This window comes from Balaenoptera physalus (assembly GCF_965194825.1).
Source record: "Balaenoptera physalus genome assembly, chromosome: 6".
Taxonomy (NCBI): domain Eukaryota; kingdom Metazoa; phylum Chordata; class Mammalia; order Artiodactyla; family Balaenopteridae; genus Balaenoptera; species Balaenoptera physalus.
The window spans coordinates 132,501,224-132,524,291 of NC_138885.1; the positions used below are offsets into that span (position 1 = coordinate 132,501,224).

Genomic DNA, 23,068 nt, shown 5'->3' on the forward strand with positions numbered 1-23,068 from the left:
GCTGCTTTTAATATGTTTTCTTTATATTTAATTTTTGATAGTTTGATTAATATGTGTCTTGGCGTGTTTCTCCTTGGATTTATCCTGTATGGGACTCTCTGTGCTTCCAGGACTTGATTAACTATTTCCTTTCCCATATTAGGGAAGTTTTCAACTATAATCTCTTCAAATATTTTCTCAGTCCCTTTCTTTTTCTCTTCTTCTTCTGGGACCCCTATAATTCAAATATTGGTGCATTTAATGTTGTCCCAGAGGTCTCCGAGACTGTCCTCAGTTCTTTTCATTCTTTTTTCTTTATTCTGCTCTGCAGTAGTTATTTCCACTATTTTATCTTCCAGGTCACTTATCCGTTCTTCTGCCTCAGTTATTCTGCTATTGATCCCGTCTAGAGTATTTTTAATTTCATTTATTGTGTTTTTCATCGTTGCTTGGTTCCTCTTTAGTTCTTCTACGTCCTTGTTAAATGTTTCTTGCATTTTGTCTATTCTATTTCCAAGATTTTGGATCATCTTTACTATCATTATTCTGAATTCTTTTTCAGGTAGACTGCCTATTTCCTCTTCATTTGTTAGGTCTGGTGTGTTTTGACCCTGCTCCTTCACCTGCTGTGTGTTTTTTTGTCTTCTCATTTTGCTTATCTTACTGTGTTTGGGGTCTCCTTTTCACAGGCTGCAGGTTCGTAGTTCCCGTTGTTTTTGGTATCTGTCCCCAGTGGCTAAGGTTGGTTCAGTGGGTTGTGTAGGCTTCCTGGTGGAGGGGACTAGTGCCTGTGTTCTGGTGGATGAGGTTGGATCTTGTCTTTCTGGTGGGCACGTCCACGTCTGGTGGTGTGTTTTGGGGTGTCTGTGGCCGTATTATGATTTTAGGCAGCCTCTCTGCTAATGGATGGGGCTGTGTTCCTGTCTTGCTAGTTGTTTGGCATAGGGTGTCCAGCACTGTAGCTTGCTGGTCGTTGAATGAAGCTGGGTCTTGATGTTGAGATGGAGATCTCTGAGAGATTTTCGCCCTTTGGTATTACGTGGAGCTGGAAGGTCTTTTGTGGACCAGTGTTCTGAAGTTGGCTCTCCCACCTCAGAGGCACAGCCCTGATGCCTGGCTGGAGCACCAAGAGCCCTTCATCCACACGGCTCAGAATAAAAGGGAGAAAAAAATAGAAAGAAAGAAAAAGAGAGGATAAAATAAAATGAAATAAAACTATTATAATAAAAAATAAGAAAAAAAATTAAGAATAAATTTATTAAGAAAATTTTTAAAAATTTTTAAATATAGATTTATTAATTTTTTATAATAAAAAATCAGAAAAAAATTAAGAAAAAATTTATTAAGAAAAAAATTTTTAATTTTTAAAAATAAAAAATATGAAAAAACTTATTAAAAAATTTTTTTTAATTTCTAAAAATAGAAAATAAGGAAAAAACTATTAAGAAAACATTTATTAGGAAAAAAAATTTTTTAAGTAAAAAAACCAAAAAAAAAACCACACAAAAAAACGGACGGACCTAACCCTAGGACTAATGGTGAAAGCAAAGCTATACAGACAAAATCTCACCCAGAAGCATACACATATACACTCACAAAAAAAGGAAAATGGGAAAAATTAATATATCCTGCTCCCAAAGTCCACCTCCTAAATTTGGGATGATTCGTTGTCTATTCAGGTATTCAACAGATGCAGGCACATCAAGTTGTTTGTGGAGCTTTAATCCGCTGCTTCTGAGGCTGCTGGGAGAGATTTCCCTTTCTCTTCTTTGTTCATAAGCTCCCAGGGTTCAGCTTTGGATTTGGACCCGCCTCTGCGTGTAGGTCGCCTGAGGGCGTCTGTTCCCCGTCCAGACAGAACGGGGTTAAAGGAGCAGCTGCTTCGGGGGCTCTGGCTCACTCAGGACGGTGGGAGGGAGGGGTACAGAGGAGGCGGGGCGAGCCCGCGGCGGCAGAGGCGTCGTGACGTTGCAGCAGCCCGAGGCGCACCGTGCATTCTCCCGGGGAAGTTGTCCCCGTATCACGGGAGCCTGGCCGTGGCGGGCTGCACAGGCTCCCGGGAGGGGCGGTGTGGAGAGTGACCTGTGCTCGCACACAGGCTTCTTGGTGGCGGCAGCAGCAGCCTTAGCGTCTCCTGCCCGCCTCTGGGGTCACGCTGATAGCCGCGGCTCGCGCCCGCCTCTGGAGTCCGCGCTGATAGCCGTGGCTCACGCCCGTCTCTGGAGTTCGTTTAGGTGGCGCTCTGAATCCCCTCTCCTTGCGTGCCGCGAAACAAAGAGGCAAGAAAAAGTCTCTTGCCTCTTCGGCAGCTGCAGACTTTTTCCCGGACTCCCTCCTGGCTAGCACCGAAGCCGGAGCCTCAGCTCCCAGCCCCCGCCCGCCCTGGCGGCTGAGCAGACAAGCCTCTTGGGCTGGTGAGTGCTGCTCGGCGCCGAGCCTCCGTGCGGGAATCTCTCCGTTTTTCCCTCTGCGCCCCTGTTGCTGTGGGATCCGCGCTGATAGCCGCGGCTCGCGCCCGTCTCTGGAGCTCGTTTAGGCGGCGCTCTGAATCCCCTCTCCTTGCGCACCAGGAAACAAAGAGGCAAGAAAAAGTCTCTTGCCTTTTCGGCAGCTGCAGACTTTTCCCCAGCTGCAGACTTTTCCCCGGACTCCCTCCCAGCTGGCTGTGGCGCACTAGCCCCTTCAGGCTGTGTTCACGCCACCAACCCCAGTCCTCTCCCTGCGATCCGACCAAAGCCCGAGCCTCAGATCCCAGCCCCACCCGCCCCGGCGGCTGAGCAGACAAGCCTCTCGGGCTGGTGAGTGCTACTCGGCACCGATCCTCTGTGCGGGAATCTCTCCGCTTTGCCCTCCGCACCCCTGTGGCTGTGCTCTCCTCTGTGGCTCTGAAGCTTCCCCCCTCCGCCACCCGCAGTCTCCGCCCACGAAGGGGCTCCTAGTGTGTGGAAACCTTTCCTCCTTCACAGCTCCCTCCCACTGGTGCAGGTCCTGTCCCTATTCTTTTGTCTCTGTTATTTCTTTTTTCTTTTGCCCTACCCAAGTACGTGGGGATCTTCTTGCCTTTTGGAAGGTCTGACGTCTTCTGCCAGCGTTCAGTGGGTGTTCTGTAGGAGCAGTTCCACGTGTAGATGTATTTCTAATGTATCTGTGGGAAGGAAGGTGATCTCCACGTCTTACTCTTCCGCCATCTTGCCTCGTCCTGGAAGTGATTCTCGAAGTCCTTTTCTTCAACTCTGTGGCCGGGGGCTCATTCTGGGTCTGCATTTGTTCTTGCCGTAGCTTCTAGCTGTTCTCCATGGCACCTGTCTCTCCTCCTTCCAAGCCCGTGTCCATGCTGCCTTCAGGACATAGAGACACACTGAGCTGTTGCTTAGGGGTGAGCGGACTCGGGGTGGTGGGCCCGGCAGAAGGCTTCCCGCTGTGCTGCGCTGCCTCTTCCATCCCCCAGCCACCTCGAGTGGTTCCCGCAGGCTTTCTGTTCACTCTCACGTCCTAGAGAATACTCTCATTTGTCAGGAAATAAAGACAACGTTCCCGTCTGGTACCAAGCTTCCGCCGACTAGAGTGTTAAAAGTCGGGGCGGTGGCTAACTTTGGAAAAAAGAAGGAGGAGGGACTGGGCGGGGGCTTCTGGGGTGCTGGGCATGTCAGTATTTTGATCTGCTGGGTGGGGTTCTCGGGGGTGCCCGTGCACTTGCCACTCCCAACACCCTGCGCCTCCTTAGATTTTACACCTGCCGTCACCTTGACCCTGGTCCGGTGAGAATTACACAGTGGGCAGAGGGTGCTGATGGCCTCTCCAATGCCCCCTCCTCCAGCCTCCAGCAGTGACAGACCTCTGGGAGGGCAGAAAAGGCCTTTCCGTATCACACTTGGACGCAGGTGTGGGTGCCTCTGGGAGACAAAGGCTGGCTCTCCCTTGCCCTGCTCCTTTGGGCTCCCATGGGATTTCTGGATGGATTTCCTGCTCCCCTCAGAGATGCCAGCTGCCCTGTGGGTAGAATTTCTGAGATCACCCAAGTACATCCCAGTTATGGCAGGGGGCAGGGCGTCCTGTTTGCCCCTGAGAATAATTACACCTTTGCAAAGTACATTTTTCAGAGGGAATTTTTTTTTTAAGGCCTTTATTTTTTAATTAAAAAAATTTTTTTTTGGCCACGCCTCATGGCATGTGGGATCTTAGTTCCCCTACCAGAGATCTAACCCATGCCCCCTGCAGTGGAAGCGTGAGTCTTAACCACTGGATCGCCAGGGAAGTCCCCAGAGGGAACTTTCAGCAACAAGGCAGTTTTTATCATCACCCCTCCTCCACCATCATCGATTTCACAAGCTTATACATATAAGCTTATACTGTTGAGTTTTCTTCATCTGTGTTAAGTAGACTTAAAATTAGTGAAGAGCCAGAAGATATTCTGAGGAAGAAAGGGCATCACAGGTTTTCAAAATTCTTCGCGTTCAGATGAGTGTAGGATTTATTTTTGCTCTCTACATTTTTATTATTTGTAGAAAAGAACATGCAAATGTAAATTCCCAGCCTAAGGAAGAATAATAAAATGAACACGCTTGCACCCACCATCAGCCCTTTTCAGGAGTCCCCCACGCGCCCTCCATGCCGAAGGCGACAGCTATCCTGAATTTTGTGTTCCCTGGTCCTGCTTTTATTTATAAGCTTATGATTTGAATATATGTCCGTAAACAATACGTGGCTTTGTTTTGTCTGTTTTGATATTTGTGGAATTACACAATAAGTATTCCTTTGTGAATTCATTTCTTGCTCACCATCCTGTGTTTGTGGTCCCTCTGTGTTGCCAGGTGTCATGATTCACTCCTGCTGGGCCACGCCCCATCCTGTGCAAGTTTGTCCAGCCTAAGCGGGGTGAACATTTGGGTTTCGGGTTTTGCTATTAGGAGCAGGGCCACTCTGAACCTTCCTGGATGTGGGATGTTCTCTCTGGAGAAGGTTCTTCGGCTTGAGGCCGATGGGTAAAGGCGAACACCTTTCCCTCATGGGAACTGGGGTTAAGACACAGGACTTCTGGGGGAAACTTGGGGCACGTGGTCCCCATGCTCTGATGTCTCAGGACGTACGTTGGTGGTGGTAGGGGCTAGCAAAGGGGGAGACTGCTGAAGGCGTGGTGGACCTTCTTCCAGGAGAGGGACTGCCGCCTCCCTTTTCGTGGTGACCTCATTGTGGGGGGGTGAGGAGTCAGGTCTGGCTTTGGTGCAAAGCCGGGGGGCAAACCCACATGACATTGTCTGAGAACTGCTGGCGCCCGGTGACCTAAGGGAAGTGGGTTTGGGCTGCCAGCCCCACCTCCACGGAACAAGACAAACCCCTAAAGCTGGCAGCGCGGTGCCAGGCATCTGAGCTTGCAGGTCATTCACGGGACACAGGGACTATCTCTAGGGGACAGTGGTGGACAGTTTCCCAGAGTGGTCGAGCCAATTCACTCACCGCCCATAGCGGGCTGAGGCCCCCTGGCTGGCTCTTCACTGGCATTTGGTGCCAATGGCTTCTCAATTTTTCCAGCCTGGTGGGTGTGTAATGGGATGTCATTGTGGTTTCACTTCACATTTGCCTCATTACTGACAAGGTTGAACTCCTTTTCACACATCTGTGTGTCCTCTTTTATTTAATGCCTGCTCATGTCTTTTGCCTTTTTCCCACGAGGTTGTCTGTCTTATTCTTAGGGACTTACAGTCTTTTATATATTCTATTTACCAATCTTATGATGATTAATATATGTTGCAAGTATCTTCTCCCACTTTGAGGAGTGTAAATATTTTTGAAGTATTCTTCAACTGTCTCCAAGGGGTTTGTTTCTGCCAACTAAAGGGAAGCGTTCCATTGTTTGTCAGAATTAGGTCCCGGATATGCCTTACCACCTTGCCCATGGGGGGACAGATGCAACTCTGAAAGGAGCATTTGGAATATATCTTCTTTTAAAAAGCAAGCGTAAGAGGAACTAGAATCTGCAATAAAACATTATTTATGCTAAACTATCAATGTATGCTTATATTCCTGCAGTTGCCTTAGAGTCAGAAAAACATACTTTGTATGTATATAATGACATTTGTTACAAGATGATGCCAAGTAACTTTTAGAAAAATTTGCATTTAGTTATAAAAATGTAAACGTATGCCTCTTTTTACAAGCTTTGTGTACTCTAAAAGCATGAATGGACGCTGGTTGCTATGGATGTGTGGTGAATCCTTAAAACCTTTGAAGTAGGTTTAAGTCATTCATGAAGAGCAGCAGGGGGTGAGAACAGATTAGTGACGTGTTGTTCCAATGTTCTTTCTCCAAAGGACTTGGTGAATTTCATTCAAGCAAATATTAAGAAACGGGAATGTGTCTTCTTTACCAAAGATTCCAAGGCCACGTAAGCAACTATTTTGCCTCCGTTTTTTGCTACCACGTTCAAAAATAAATTATTGACAGCCATGCCAACTGACAAACAAATTGCTCACTAGTTCATTATTCAAGTTGTTTGCATCTGCAATTCTCAGAAACGGTGTATGAACAGGAAGAATTTGGCAAGCAGCTTGTCCCTGGAGAGGTATCATTTCATTTCATATTTTAAGCTTTGTCAGTAGTTGGTAAAGGCTCCAAGACAGGCTGTCACTCTCTTTGATATTCCCACGAGCCTGGGAGCCCACCGGAGTGGCCATGGCAGTGAACCTTGTTGTTTCATAGCGGTTGGCGGGAGACCCCAGGCATGCACACACGTGGCAATCTGACTGGCTCCTCTGTCAGGCTGTTGACTGTGGCCCTTCCCATCTGATCGGGTGTTCATCTTCTCTGAATCTCGTGTGTTTTGAAACATCGAGGCTGAGTCACAAAAGCCTTGGGGAGCACCTCCAGTAGCTCTGCCCACAGGAGGTCCTCAGCGAATGCTACTTAGTGGGCCAGTGATAAGTGGACTGACCTCTGGTGTTTCCCACAGAAGGTGCCCTGGGATCTAACGAAGTGATTTTAGTCCTCCTTCCCTCTCATCTTTTTCCTCTCTGCCCCCTCTCTTTTGCTTTCTGGTGATAGGAGAGAGTCTAGCTGTTAATATTTTTTAATTGAAGTGTAGTTGATTTACAAAGTTGTGTTAATTTCAGCAAAGTGATTCAGTTATGAACATAGATACCTTCTTTTCAAAATATTCTTTTCCATTATGGTTTACCATAGGATATTGAATACAGTTCCTGGTGCCATGCGGTACGACCTTGTTGTTTATCCATTCTATATAGAATAGTCCAGCTATTAATTGATTGTTTAGTTGCTGCTGTAGTTTGCAATGAAAACACTGACTCTGTTGAACGGAGGCAGTGCACAGAGGAAGGCAATAGGAGCAGGAACCTTAGAATCAGCATTGGGTCCAACCTTGGCCCGGCTGCCTGCTCACTGCATGAACTTGAACCAATTATTCTCTTTTCTGAACTGAATCCTCTTATCCTAAACCGCTGGCAAGGTACACCTCCTGGGTTGTAGTAAGGGTGCAGTGGGATGATATATAAAATTCCTGCCGCAGAAAGTTCTCAATCAATGTGTTTTCCTACTTTGTACGAATTAGAAAGCGAACATTGGAAAAACTAAGAGATCTCTATTTTGTCATTGGTATAAACTTAGTCATTATGAGTCATTTTGACAGAGTATAAACTCTGTGAGTCAGCTATTTATTCCCCACATGTTTCCCTGAAAGATTTTGCTGTTAATCTATTTGTTTGACTGGTAGAAAACACTGTTTGGATTCGTTCACTCATTCAACAAATATTTATTGGGCATTGACTATGTCGTGGGGACGCATATACTTGAATACTAATTCTACAACTGCCCTGCAAGGTAGCTGTTATCATTTGACTGACAAGGCAAGTGAGGCCTGGAGGGGCTCAGTGTTTTACCCAGGGTCACACGGCTGGCAGGGGATAGATGAAGGATTGAACTCAGTTTTCTGATTCCTCCTTGTGCATTCTTTTTATGCCCAGCTCCTGCCCCTTCTAAGAACAATCCCGTCTCGGGCCGACTGTAATCGTCAGCACCTTGTGAGCTGCAGATATCCAGTCTAATTGGCCTAAGTGAGCGGTGATTGTAATGGGACAGCCACATCCAGGGCTCAGTGTCACCGAGACCCTGCCTCTTTCCACCTGTGGTTCTGTCCTTCTCTGGGTGGGCAGGCTCCTTATTAGTGGGGGCAAAATGGACACCACAACTCTGGCTGACACCTTTTCAGCTTACCAGTGAGGGGAATGAGGGCCTTGTTCCTAGCAAGTCCACCCAAAGTCCTGGGCTCATGTTCATGGCTCTTATTGGCCTGGCAGGGGTCAGGCACCCACTCTAATCGCTGCAACTGGGCAATGGAATATGTGACTGGCCAGCCTTGGGTGTTGTGTCCACATGGACCTGGTGTGGAAAGGATGATTCCTCAAAGGAAAATCAGGGTGTTCCTACTAGCAGAAGGAGAAGTGGATGCAAGGTAGGGAAACCTATGGCTGCCCACCTTATGGTGCTTGACTACCACTCAAGTCTGGCCCCAAATAAAGGGAGATGTGGTGAACAGTCCCCGCCCTCCACAACACCAGCACAGGACAGGAAAACCTCAGGGTCTTCCAGTGCCCATGTCAGAGGAGACTCAAAGTTATAGACCAGAGTCAAGACTCTATAAGATTTTAACTTCTTGTATTTATTATTTTCATCTCTCCATCAGCAGTGGGGATGCTCTGCGTAATCTGAATTACTCATCGGACAAGTGAATCAAGGGAAATGGCTAGTAATAGTGATACTGTAATTTTGCAGCTACTTGCCACATCAGCTGACATAGGCTGCCCCAAATCTCCCCAGAGCCGCCTCACATGTGCTAAGCCCAGACCACTCATGTTTCTCTACTTTAAACCCTTCCGGATGTCTGTTTCTTGTGTGGTCACTAGGCAGTGACGCCGGACCATGGCTCCTCTTGCCAGGTACCCTCTGAGGCACTGCTGTCCAGCTTAGGGGCCACCTCCTGGCACTCCTGAGGCTGTAAGTCCCTGGATCTGGGTTTATTCTCTTCAGTTCTCACTGCCTCGGCCAGGCTGGGTTCTAGGTAGAAAAAGGAAGAACATTACTTTTGCTGTAACGGGCTCTGTGTAATGGAACTTTCTATTATTACTATGATGGAAATATTCTTTTTTTAAATCAAAAAAACTTTTTAAAAAATTTATTTAATTTATTTTTGGCTGCGTTGGATCTTCGCTGCTGCGCGTGGGCTTTCTCTAGTTGCGGCGAGCGGGGGCTACTCTTTGTTGCGGTGCGCGGACTTCTCATTGCGGTGGCTTCTCTTGTTGCGGAGCATTGGCTCTAGGCATGCGGGCTTCAGTAGTTGTGGCTCGCGGGCTCTAGAGTGCAGGCTCAGTAATTGTGGTGCACGGGCTTAGTTGCTCCGCAGCATGTGGGATCTTCCTGGACCAGGGCTCGAACCCCTGTCCCCTGTGTTGGCAGGCGGATTCTTAACCACTGCACCACCAGGGAAGTCCCAGAAATATTTTTTTATCTGCATCGTCCCATATGGTAGCCACTAGCCACTTGTGACTAGTGAGCATTTGAAATGTGGCTAGTGCAACCACGGCATTGAATTTTCAAATTAAGTTAAATTAAATTACATTTAAAGTAAATTGCCACACACGGCTAGTGGCTACTATATTGACAGTGTAGCTCCAAAGGATTCAGACTTGTCCCGAGGGGTAGAACTAGCGTCCTGACGCTCTCCCGTCCTCTCCGTCTCCCCTCTCTGTCACTCCTTTGCCTCCTCCATGTATCTGTGCTCCTGACACCTTCCTGGCGTTCTTCCGGACTCTTCTCCCGGACTCTTCTCCATTTGTAAGCCAGTTCATGTAAATTGTGCTTGGAGGGCTACCAGCCCCATCATCAAGATGGAGACAGAGGTCACCCGAGACACACCCCTACCCTTGGAAGGGAAAAGGGCTCGAGGGTCGGTCTTCAGTTGTAGCAAAGACAGGTGGGGCAGGGAATTCCCTCCCCGATCCTGCAATGAACTTGGGTGGGTGTGGACAGACCCCAAAGGGTAGTGGGACAGTAACAGCTAAAGAGAGAGGGGAGGAAGCCAACTTGGACCCTAGTGAGGAGAACCCTGAGACCACTGGGCGCAGCCTTGGCTCAGGAAGTGCCCCCAGGCTTAGTTAGAAAAAAGGCTAAGGCCATTGTAATCAATTCTGGTTGACTTTTTTTTCTTGGCTAAACTGAGTGATGCCCCAGGCAACTGTTCCGAAAAAGAGGCAAGATTTCTGGTGGAGGAGTGACTTTGGATCCAGGTTCTAGCTCAACTTTTATAGCTCTAGAAAATATTGAATGTTTTGACATATATTTTTGAATACAGATAATTTCCATACTTATAGTAATTAAGACTTTCAGTTGCAAGGAACCCGAGCTAGCGTAACTTAAATGGGGAGATTTACTCTAAGGAAATAGAAGTGCCATGCAGAACCTGAGAGAGAGAAGTGCCTGGGAGTCTAGAATTGTTAGGACCATGGCTAGAGCATGCGGGGGCTCAAGAAGTCTTCTCTGTTTGTCTTTTATCCCCACCGCTCCCTGCATTCATGCTTTCTTCTTTCTCAGGAGATACAATTGTATTGTGTTGCCTGGATCTTCCACGTCACAGGGGTAAAACACCAAGATAGTTTTTAAATTTTTTTATTTTTTTAATTTTTATTTATTTAAGGCTGCATTGGGTCTTCCTTTCTGTGCGAAGGCTTTCTCTTGTTGCGGCAAGTGGGGGCCACTCTTCATCGCGGTGCGCGGGCCTCTCACTATGGCGGCCTCTCTTGTTGCGGAGCACAGGCTCCAGACGCGCAGGCTCAGTAGTTGTGGCTCACGGGCCCAGTTGCTCCGCGGCATGTGGGATCTTCCCAGACCAGGGCTCGAACCCTTGTCCCCTGCATCGGCAGGCAGACTCCCAACCACTGCGCCACCAGGGAAGCCCCTAAGATAGTTTTTAAACAACCAACTGAGATGATGAAAATAGTCTGAAGATTAGATGTGATGGTGAAATCTCTTTTTGTGTTTATTTAAGCTAATCGCATGTGGTCTATTCTAAGAAACGTGATGAAATATTTAAGCAGGTTTAATGAAAGCTATTCCTTCCCATCAATATCCTTCCGCTCAGGGAAAATGTGTGCAAGTGTGGCTATACCCAGAGCCAGCACATAGAAGGCACCCAGATCAACCAAAATGAGAAATGGAATTACAAGAAACACACCAAGGAATTTCCCACTGATGCTTTTGGGGATATTCAGTTTGAGACTCTGGGGAAGAAAGGGAAGGTAAGCAATGCTTTCCTACTTGAACTAGCTAATCCATATGCTAACATGGTGTGGGCTACCTTGAGTTACCCTGAATTGTCTAATAGTACGTGTGGAGGCGGGAGAGATGGGTAGTCAATCCAAAAATGATTGCAGAAAAAGATAAATCTTGTGAAAATCAAAAGCTGTGATTAGATTATGTGCCACGGCAACACTCCACGGGTGATGACTGGCTTGTCACCGAGGGTCCTTTCTCCAGGCACAGGGCAGGCTCATGTGACATCCACACTGGCCCTCACTGCTACAAAAGGCCCGACAAATGCACTTGTGAATCATCTGGTTTAGTTTGGTGTGTGACATTCTTGAGAATAAATGTGGCCTTGAATAAGGTGACATTTTCCTCTACACAATCACACTGCAGGCTCTTACACAGGATTCTACCAAGATGTTTAATGATTATGTCCAATGAAAAAAAAAAAAAGCACAACATGAGAGTTGTGAGTTAAGTTTTATTTGGGGCAAAATGAGGACTATAGCCCAGGAGACAGCGTCTCAGATGGCTCTGAGGAACTGCTCCAAAGGGGGCGGGGGCAGTGTTATCTATGATTTTAGTGAAGGGGGGACGTGCAGTGAAGCACACATTTTGGCAGAGCTTTCTTGCTCGTCACAAGGAGCAGATGTCTCCGTTAACGATTTTAGTGCTTTTCCAGATACGAGGAGATGCAAGAATTTGGGCTCATAAAATCTCCTGAAAAATATCTAACTATCTGAAGGCCTGTCCTGCCAGTTTTTCCCAGAGCACAGAGGGCCTCATTCCTGATCTCCACCCTGACCTCCTTTCAGGGTGTGCTGAAGGTCAGCGACTGCAGTGGCTGTTGACTTCATCCTTGTAGAGGCAGATGGCAATGCCAGTTTTCAGTTGGCAATCATTAACAGTCTCCTTAAACCCTCCTGTGTCCTCTGTGCCAGTGACACAACCATCCTCGGGCAGCTGGAAGCTGGGCCTTGACTCCTCACCTCCCCAGGCCCTGCCGTTGCAGCCCTGGAAGGTGACCCGGCTCTGTCCACTCTGTCTGTTCCCAAGGCCTCTGTCCCAGGACGGGCCACCACTATCTCACCTCCCTGCATCTCTCCCTACCTGTCTTGTCCCATAGTCAACACTACCGCTGGAGGACTCGCTAACATGTAAATCCCATCCGGCTTCTACTCTGCTTAGAACGCCTCACACGTGCTCCACTCCCTTTAGGATAAAGTCCCAAGTTCTCCAGCCGGCTTGGGGGGGGGGGGTCCCTGCAGGGGCACCCACACCCGCCCCCACTCCACTGCCTTCCCTCCACTTCCCCAAGGGGACGCTCCTCGGCTGCAAGGCGCTCCCCTCTCCCCAAGGGGCAGGTAAACCGGGCTAAGCCCCACCATCAGGAGAACACCTGCGATACTGATGCTTCCCCTCTTCCCCACAGTATATCCGACTGTCCTGCGACACGGACGCGGAAACCCTCTACGAGCTGCTGACCCAGCACTGGCACCTGAAAACGCCCAACCTGGTCATCTCGGTGACCGGCGGCGCCAAAAACTTCGCCCTGAAGCCGCGCATGCGCAAGATCTTCAGCCGCCTGATCTACATCGCGCAGTCGAAAGGTGCGTCGGTCCCCTTTGCGTCCACGCGGCTGTCGCTGCTGCAGCCACAGGACCGTCCCTGCGGCGGCGGGGACCTTGCGCCCGCGGGTTTGTCCATCCAGGCTGCGCAGCGTCTTCAGAGACGAACGAGATTCTCCTTTGCAATCATGCGCAGACTCCAGATGCTCTAGAACTGTATGATTAATCATTATCTTAATTAAAAGCAAGATCCTTCAATGAAGGGACAGACCGGGAGTTCTGGCCGATGGTGAGGGGGTAGGTGGAGGGTGGGGACACAGTAGCTCTTTAAAATCAGCGTCAAGGAGCTTCCTTGTGGGTAATTTTATGTTTCTTTTAATCTAAAACGTTCATTTTGTTATTTTTACATGTGAACTTTTACCCAGAGTGTTCTGGCGAATCTAAAAGGAAAGTTTCATTCGTTTGCTCTTTGGTGTGTTTTGGAAATAGTGTTAGTGCCTGGCAGGTTGTAAGCACCAGGTAACTGTCTGATGGAGATCAAAACAAATGATCGTGGCTTTGTTATTTGAAATATTCAGCTTATTTTTTTCTTTTTAACTTTTTATTATGAAAAATGTCAGACCTACAGGAGAGTTGGAAGAATAATACAAGGAGTATCTGTACCCCCTTCACTTAGGCTCACCAATTGTTAACATTTTCCCATATTAATCTTCTCTCTCTCTGTAAATATCCAAATATTATGATTTTTAAAAAATCACCTGAGAGTAAATTTCAGGTATCATAACCCTTAGTGCCTAAATATGTGAGCGTCCCTGAAGGACAGGGGTGTTCTCTCAGATAACCCGATACAACTATCAAACCTGAGAAAGTTAACCTTGACCAACACTGTTATCTAACAAACAGTCCTTGGTTTAGTTTTGCTAATTATCCTAACAATGTCTTCAGAGAAAAAAAATTTGTTTTCTCCGTCTGGATTCCGATCCATTTAGCTTTTCATATCACAGGAAACTGAAAGCCTTTCTTCCGTCTGGAACTACTCTTTAGCTTTTTTCAGTCTTTCAGGACATTTTTGAAGAGTATAGGCAAATTGTTTTTGCAGCCTTACTGCCATCTGAGTTTAACTAGAATGTTAAACTCTAATTTCAAGATTAGATTCCATGTATCAAAGCCTAACCTTTATTTTATTAGTTTATCTAAGGCTAACATTTTAAAAACTTCTTTATTAAGAATATTAGTTGACAGAACTAAGGAAGCATGTCTTGTTTTAGATACGTTTTTCCTTAATGTCAAGAAGAAACTGTGGCACCCCTCCCCCATTTATTCTTAATTTCCTGACCAGTCAGGGGGGACCACACAGTAGTAGGTAGTTACTTTGTTATGGAACCCAGCAACTCAACTTCCTTACTACTAGATCTGAACATACATAATTAATTCATTCAGCAAATACTTCTTAAATGCCTGCTATGTGTCAGGAATTGTTTTAGGTGCTGGGAATAGAGTAGAGCAAAGCAGACAGAAGTCTCCGGGCTGGGACATCTACTTAGATGAAGTGAGGGGCCAGAGCAGGGAGGTTGCTTGTCTCCTTGTGGAGAACTACTGTGCCTCCCATTGCCTCATTTGAAAGGGGGATGTTGACAACTGAAATCTATCTGCAGGAAGGAGGCTGGCTGCCAAGGGGTCTGGAGTTCACCTCCAGTGAGAGCTGGCTGAAGGAATTGGGTCTGAAACTTCTAAGAACTACATCACATTTACCTTAAAATATTGGAAGGACTTTTATGTGGGAGAGGACTAAATTAGTTCCTCATCAGGAAGACTGTAGCAAAATTAGAGAATGGAGACAAAAATGAACAAAAGGACTTTCTAACAGCTGGGGGAGGGGGCTGCTTCGGGACTCCTGAGGCTTCCATTACCAGAGGTAATCAGGGGAGGCTGGTGACCCAGCCTTAGGCTGGATTCCTGCGTGGGTAGCATATTAGACTAGGGGCATTTCCAACTTTAGATTCTATTATTATGTGAGATGATAATATTTTGTAGGTATTATTTACTTCAATTCTGAAAACAAAAACAAAACTGTGCAACACCTTTGACACTGCAAAAATCATCAAATAAAAACCTTAAAATACCAGTGTGCAAAGCTGTGCAATTGTGAAGTTAAATCGTAGGCACCAGGGTCAGGCCAGGAAGATCACCAGGATCCCTGAGGGGGCTCCGGGAGCAGACCGCTCCGCTTTCCATGATGATGTTGCCGAACTTGCTCAAAGGCTCAGGCCAGGCATTGATTACCCATTAAAAGAGCTACCCGAGAGGCTGGTTAAAGAGGCAGGTTCTCTGGTCCCACCTCCCAGAGAGTCTGATGATGCGGGTCTAGAGTGTGGTCCAGAATCCGTATTGTTTTTAAAACAGCATCTCTTAGAAACTTGGAGATCTTCTTCTCCTTCCTTTCTATACGGTCAGAGGTCAAGCCCAGTCCAAAGTGTAGCCAGTAATGCCGCGTCCTCGTCCTCACGGGTGGGGCTTCTTTAGGGGTCGAGCAAAGGATGGGAAACTTATGCAGAGCCAGCTGAGCGTTTGTTCTTCTCTCCTGTCGACAGGTGCCTGGGTTCTCACTGGAGGCACCCATTATGGGCTGATGAAGTACATTGGAGAGGTAGTGAGAGATAACACCATCAGCAGGAACTCAGAGGAGAACATAGTGGCCATCGGCATCGCGGCTTGGGGCATGGTCTCCAACCGGGAACCCCTCATCAGGAATTGTGATGTCGAGGTATGCGCTGGACATGAGGGGGTCTGCGGGGTCACAGGGGAGAAAGACCACGGCACAGGGCTCTGGCCTGAACGCTAGGGCTCTGGGATGGAGTCAGCTCATAAGGAAGTCGGCCTTACAAGGTTCCTTTGGAACCTCAGGAATTAAAAACAAGGATGACATAATCAAAGAACTCCTGGGAAGGAGTTACCAGTGGATGTGTTTTGTTCATTAAGATTTGTTCCCAGCAAAACCTGTTAGAGTCAGTTCTTTAGTTTTTTATTCGCTGGTATTAAGTGCGAGGGCGAAGTATGTATTTAATTGCCTCTTTTCATGGTCCCGTAACTATGTGCTCCTCAAGGGCTAGGACTCCATCTTATTCATTTTCTAATCCCTAGACGCTGTCTTAGGTCTTGGCATATGATGGATTACAGACAAATATGTGTGTGTGTGTATCAATGTCTACCTCTACCTTATCCCGAGACACACACACACACACACACACACACACACACACACACACACACACTTTCCTGAATGCTATCAGTTTCAGTGAATTTATACTAAAGGGCACAGGGCAATGGAACAAGAAATGGATTAGAATCTGATTCTTACACGCCACCGGTCATTTACGTGACAATAGCAAGTGATACAACCATTATGAGCCTTCATTTCTTCATATTTAAAATGATGGCTTGTACTATAAGATCTCTAAGACCCTCTGCACTTAGGAACCTGGGAAGAGCACCAGTATAGTTGAACCCAAAGGGTTAGCCTTAGCATGGACCTGTGAAAATGTCATCATGCGTTTTGGCCAACAAATACATCTCAAAGACAAGTCTCTCTTTGCTTTTCAGGGATATTTTTCAGCTCAGTACATTATGGATGACTTCAAGAGAGACCCTCTGTACATCCTAGACAACAATCACACCCACCTGCTGCTCGTGGACAACGGCTGCCATGGACACCCCGCAGTCGAGGCAAAGCTCCGGGATCAGCTGGAGAAGTACATCTCCGAGCGCACTATTCAAGGTCAGTGTTGAGGAGGTGGGGCCTTAGACAAACACCCTAACAAAAGCAGCAGCAGCAGCACCAACAATAGCTCCCAATTATTGAGTAAAGAATGGTGAACTCACCCAATTCGATGTTCTATTGCCAAAGAAGGGCTGTTACATCTCTTCTTTAATATACTAGAGATGCTTCTGCCAAGGTTGCTCTGATATGTACCCTTCAACGTGCTGGAACACTGACAAATGCTGCCTTGTCCTACCCTGGTCTGTCCCACCCAGTATAGAGAACCTGCTGTCCATTCTGCTCGACAACATTTAAGAACAAAGTAAAATTCGCAATGGCAAATTTGCGCTGACAAAGCAATGCGGTTAGCTAGGATAGAAGCGATAAAAACCAACCCACTAGCTTTACTGTTAGATGGTTTACTTCTTTGGTTATTGGCTACTTCTATATACTAGAACCACCTAAAACATTGGTTTCAAGGGGAGAATGCAGCAGTTGAGTGAAAGCCTTTATTTGCTATGGCAAGTGATAAATAACTCTCTTCCTATTGTTGAGATGTGTCCTGTTGTGGAACCAGACTACCTCGTGATCTAGTGATAGACTCCATCACAGGGACTTATTGGAGATAATCTCAACCTCTTTCCTTTCTCAATGGGATGCATACAAAAGAAGACATTTATATATGCAATACTCTCACTGGAAAGAACACATAGTTATGCAAATTTTTCACCCACTCAAGAAAGCATAGGATTATGCAAATGAGTGAAAGTGTAATTATTCTAAGGATAAACTTGAACCAGGCCTAATGTATATTAGCAAAAAGTCAGTCATTCACAGACTTTGGCATTTTAAATATCAGTAACAGATTGCAATGTGACCCGTGTCATGCTGTTACTGGTTTGGAGCACAGGGATGAATCCATTGTGATCAGCTGGTAGATGGTCAAGTCTGTGAGATCTGCAGCCATCACTCCACACCCTGGGCTCATGGGGTCCACCACTTCCTTGAGGTAGGTGAATATTTCTGATGTGCCCAAAATAAGTTTTACGTTTTATATTTTACAGATTCCAACTACGGTGGCAAGATCCCCATTGTGTGTTTTGCCCAAGGAGGTGGGAAAGAGACTTTGAAAGTGAGTCTTGGTTTGGTTTTCTATAAGATCAGTCAACAAGCTTACTCAACAAATTTGCATTTTCAGGGCTTTGGGGTTCACCTAATCTAACACGACTAATTTCTTTTCTACAGCAAGTAGGTAGCATTTTTCCAATCACACAGTGTTGCCCTAACAGGCTTAAGTTGTTTCCTCACCTGAGAAAATTTAGGAAGAGAGTTTGTAGCAACATGAATAGTCTGTGCACTTACTGCTCTCTTTGGCCATCAACCTGCCAAAGAGAAGGCTTGACATGAACTCACAGGACTTAGTGACTGTAACCAGCACGTATGTTGGAAAACCATGGCCACCCCATGATCATATACACCTGGAGTTACATGAAATTTCTGGCAGAGTTATTTGGAATCATAATCTAATGCTTCTCTTTGTTTATTCTTTTCTATAACAGTGATTCATTCATCCATCATTCATCAACATGCATTCATTCATCAACAGGTATTTATTAAGCACCTAAAGACTTTTCAGAGAGACATTAAAATAGAGATTTTTTTTCAGTGTGAAACAGTCAGTATGGAAATGCTTGAAGAAGCAGTCACATTACAGAGGAAGAGAGATGGAGAAAAAGTAATTGAAGATGGTTACATTTATTATCTCTCAGATTTTAGATTTAGAATTATGGTTTCCAGCAACCTGCTCCTGGCCTAGAGTACTGCATTTCTATAGCATTTCCCACAGGTCTGTTCAGCCAATTCACAATCCACAGAACCCACAGGAGAGAGGAGAGAGGGAGGAGAAACTGCCTGCTGAACACTTCATCCCTTCATCCTTCACCTCACTCTCTTATCATCGCCACTTCCGCCCCAGCACAGCCCCGACACCCACCTGTAGCACAGGTAGTGAGGTGAAGATGGATCTCACCCTGATTTGATGAAGGCACCGCACTCTTTATGGCCAACGTCTTCTCTAAGGAAGACATCACTCCTGGCTAAAGGAAGGGGCTTCACAGTTTCTTCTGTACCCACGTGTACATCACTTTGTTTTGTTGTCAAGTGATTAAAATTTTTCATGCCTGGTTCTCCTCTGCTGGTCTCTGTGACTTTTATCAAGGAAATAAAAATGTGGTAGGTGTTTATCCAGAAAGCAAATATATTTTTCTTTTCTTTCAATGGAAGGAGCAAGGGAAATTATTTGAAGAGGGAAATATGTGAGTCAACATAACAAAAAATGTATGGCTGCTGCTGTGAAGGTATTTTCATACCTTAAAAGTACGAATGTTGTTAACCTCCATCAGAAAAGCTATCAACGACAAGGTTGAGTACCATCTTAAGAGCTGTCGCTCAAATCTACGATGTCAGTATTTGGAATGATCGATTTCGTATAGAGGCATATTTTAAAGCACTTATTGATGGAAAACTTTCCAGTCACACGTGTCCTCATTATGGAATTTGGTATTAACATAGGATGTAAGACATCTGGCTTACATTTCTGATGCTTAAAGTGGTTGCAAACATTTGGTTTGCTTCTGATTGAAAATAACCCCCACACTGCCCCGCCAAACGATGAAGTGCAGAGATGTGTCGATGTGATTTGTTAACCAGCTTGATTAGAACCTCCATCCTGAGCTGGGTTCTGTTGATCATCTGGTCAACTCTATCTCCCTTCTCCCAGGCCATCAGCACCTCCATCAAAAGTAAAATTCCCTGTGTGGTGGTGGAAGGCTCCGGGCAGATTGCCGATGTGATCGCCAGCCTGGTGGAGGCGGAGGATGCCCTGACGTCATCCATCATCAAGGAGAAGTTGGTGCGCTTCTTACCCCGCACGGTGTCCCGGCTGCCTGAGGAGGAGATCGAGAGTTGGATCAAATGGGTGAGTTGTAGGGAGCAAGTTCCTGGGAAGGGAGAGCGCCTTCAGTGCCCAACTCCACTAGCAGCTGAGGGTCTTTATACTTTCTCAGTGACTTTGAAACTGCACTCTGGCCCAAACCAGGTTTTTTTGCTGGAAATTGAAGCTCACATAAGTTAAATGACTTGCCCTGTTTCCATACGTTGTAAGGGGTAGCAGATGGGCTTTAAATTCCAGTCTGTCTGTTTGCAAAGCTGATAGTCCTTCTTTTACACCCTGTCAACAAGCGTTGAGCTTCTGTGTTTTGTAGGTTATCAGCAGCGGGGAGGAAAAAAATCCCTGTGATGCTGTTTTAGAAATGCAGACTCTAAACTGAATCTATGTCTAGTGGAGAAGCTGTTACTACAGAATAATTGCCTTTCTAAGTTAACTGACCTGTGATTAGTTCAGAATCTCTCACCTTTCCTATTGGATCATATAAGAAATATGTACTAATCGAAATATCTCATGCTTCTTATTGCTAAGCCTATAAAGCATTTTAACATAGTGCTATGCTTTCTCACCTTTCTCTCTTGTTTCGTGACTGGTGTTGACTTGAAATGACTTTCATTCTGTTGACTGTTCAGTTTGTGATAATGCTCACATTAATATCAGTAGGTACATTCACATCAGCTCATTCAAAAATGGCCTTTGCTGTTTGGATATTCTTAGGAGCATGTGCTGCCACTTGGAAATTTTCCCATAAAGGAAATGACAGGCTGTAGACAACAAGAGTTACTTTAATCATACAGCCCATTTCATCATTAGAGTGAAAGGTTGAATTTAGTATAAATAATTTTAAAAGTTCTTGAATTAGCTTGGTATTTCAGCAGTATTTAGTTGTGGAAGAGCCTCAAAGTGTCAAGTTTGGCAAACTGAAATCCTGGAGTAGTGAAGATTATCTGGCTCATGGTAGCCTTTGTCATTATTTTTTTCTTTTACTGAAGTATAGTTGATTTACAATATTGTGTTAGTTTCAGGTATACAGCAAAGTGATTCAGATACATATATATATATTCAGTCATATGTATGTATATATTTAAAACTTTCTTTTCCAGATTCTTTTTCATTATAGATTATTACAAGATATTGAATATAGTTCCTGTGCTATACGGTAAATCCTTGTTGTTTATTTTATATAGAGTAGTGTGTATTGGCCTTTGTCGTTATTTAAAGCAAGCCCGGATAAATCAAATTCTTGTAAATAATGAGAAAAATCATCCCCACCTTCTAGGCTGACAGGTACTCTCTACGAAATCAACACACAGTGAGACCCTGTTGGTTTTGTTTAATTTCACATGAGTAGGCAGTTGGGCGATAATCCCGGTAAGGTACAGCAGGGTCGAAGTGACCAGGAAACAAGTCCTTTCTGGATTAAGCCTCATTACTAAGACTCAGGATTAAAAAATGCACATGAATCTTCAGTCTGTAGCTGAGAGTCAGTGTTGGTACTGAACGATGCCCTGCCCAACAAATGCGTATATGATGTTCCTACTTGAGATACTGCATTTTGCAGATTTTACTGAAAAAGGTGAAGCTGGTGGTTTTACATGAAAGTTTTTGCTAGGATTTTCTTGTATCTTGGCCAAGTCCAGTTGAGAGACAGACACAAGAATTAGGTAAATAGAGAGATCAAAATATCAGCTTCGTTGGTGATGAAGGCCAAGTTGAAAGATGTGGCTTAGGGGTGCAGTCACCATGGGCCTCCTTAAGCTGAGCCCCAGAAACAGACAGATGACCCCACCCAGACAGAGGCAGCCCTGGATGAATGCTGGCCCCCATCTGTCTAGCCCTAGCCTAGGCACGTGGCTGACAGCAGACACCAGAGCACTAGCACCCTGAAAGGGGCAGATCCCAACGGAGAAGCAGGACAGGACTGGCTGGGCAAGGCCAAAGTCATCAACTGGCTGTGTCACTCCCCTACCCGGAGTAGCAGTAAGCGAAGGGCTGGGGGATACCTAGGGACCTGATTTGGATGGAGGTCCCTCTGCATGAAAATATGTGGGTGAGGAAAATATGTATCACCCAAAGTAGTTATCTTCAGTTCTCCATGTATTCAGACCTAAACAGTTTGAGTCATTCCAAACACATCAGGGGAGCAATCCCAAAGCGTAGATATCAACCTAAGACCTTGTGTGTTGAGCAATGTCCTCAAGGTAACTTCCTGTGATGGATGGAAGAAATTCGGTGGTCCATTCAAGGATGTCCACAGAGGAAGGAATAGACCACTCTTAATTCACCCACCAAAGATGGCCCTGGGTCCATTCGAGTGACTTTTCTCTTACTCCTTCTGCGAGTTGGCTTGTTTAGTCCAGACCAGGTCATGTCCAGAGGGCCATGCCCCCTTTGGGTCCCCACATCCGTTATGAAGGATTTTGATTTCTGCTTCAAGAAAACTGATAACAGGAAAGTCGTCTGAAGCAGGCTAAATGTCGGACACATTTCACTTCCTGTGATTATATTATTCTTTCTGGGATTCACATCTAATTCATATTCATATGCTAATGATTTATCATAATTATAATCAAGTCAACCAGAAGACATACAACAATAATAAAAATTAGTCTGGCATTTTGATTATGCACTTGTATGGGGTTTTGCAGTTGGTAGAAATTTCCCAAAAGACCAAGCCCAAGAGTGGAATTATTAATTAATGAATGTATACATTCAATCAAATTTTTTTTTGAATTTTGTTTTATTTATTTTTTATACAGCAGGTTCTTATTAGTTATCTATTTTATACATATTAGTGTATATATGTCAATCTCAATCTCCCAGTTCATCCCATCGCCACCCCCACCCTGCCACTTTCCCCCCTTGGTGTCCATATGTTTGTTCTCTACATCTGTGTCTCTATTTCTGCCCTGCAAACCGGTTCATCTGTACCATTTTTCTAGGTTCCACATATATGTGTTAATATACGATATTTGTTTTTCTCTTTCTGACTTACTTCACTCTGTATGACAGTCTCTAGACCCATCCATGTCTCTACAAATGACCCAATTTCCTTCCCTTTTATGGCTGAGTAATATTCCACTGTATATATGTGCCACATCGTCTTTTTTTTTATTTTTTATTTTTTATTTTTTTAAAATTATTATTATTTTATTTATTTATTTATTTATTTTAGGCTGTGTTGGGTCTTCGTTTTTGTGTGAGGGCTTTCTCCAGTTGCAGCGAGTGGGGGCCACTCTTCATCGCGGTGCGTGGGCCTCTCACTATCGCGGGCTCTCTTGTTGCGGGGCACAGGCTCCAGACGCACAGGCTCAGTAGTTGTGGCTCACGGGCCTAGTTGCTCCGTGGCATGTGGGATCTTCCCAGACCAGGGCTCGAACCCATGTCCCCTGCGTTGGCAGGCAGATTCTCAACCACTGCGCCACCAGGGAAGCCCTGCCACATCTTCTTTATCCATTCGTCTGTCAATGGGCATTTAGGTTGCTTCCATGAGCTGGCTATTGTAAATAG

General features: G+C 45.6%; 1 protein-coding gene across 4 annotated transcripts in view; it reads left to right on the plus strand.

Moving 5' to 3' along the window:
• Positions 1-23,068, plus strand: part of TRPM8 (transient receptor potential cation channel subfamily M member 8) — a 108,674-nt gene that overhangs the window by 22,389 nt on the left and 63,217 nt on the right. For all 4 annotated transcript variants that reach the window (XM_082466281.1, XM_082466283.1, XM_082466282.1 and 1 more), the window contains exons 3-9: positions 6,288-6,361; positions 11,123-11,279; positions 12,719-12,896; positions 15,446-15,618; positions 16,455-16,629; positions 17,676-17,743; positions 19,391-19,588. In XM_082466281.1, coding sequence (XP_082322407.1) covers positions 6,288-6,361; positions 11,123-11,279; positions 12,719-12,896; positions 15,446-15,618; positions 16,455-16,629; positions 17,676-17,743; positions 19,391-19,588 — 1,023 coding nt within the window. The remainder of the gene's footprint in view (positions 1-6,287; positions 6,362-11,122; positions 11,280-12,718; positions 12,897-15,445; positions 15,619-16,454; positions 16,630-17,675; positions 17,744-19,390; positions 19,589-23,068) is intronic.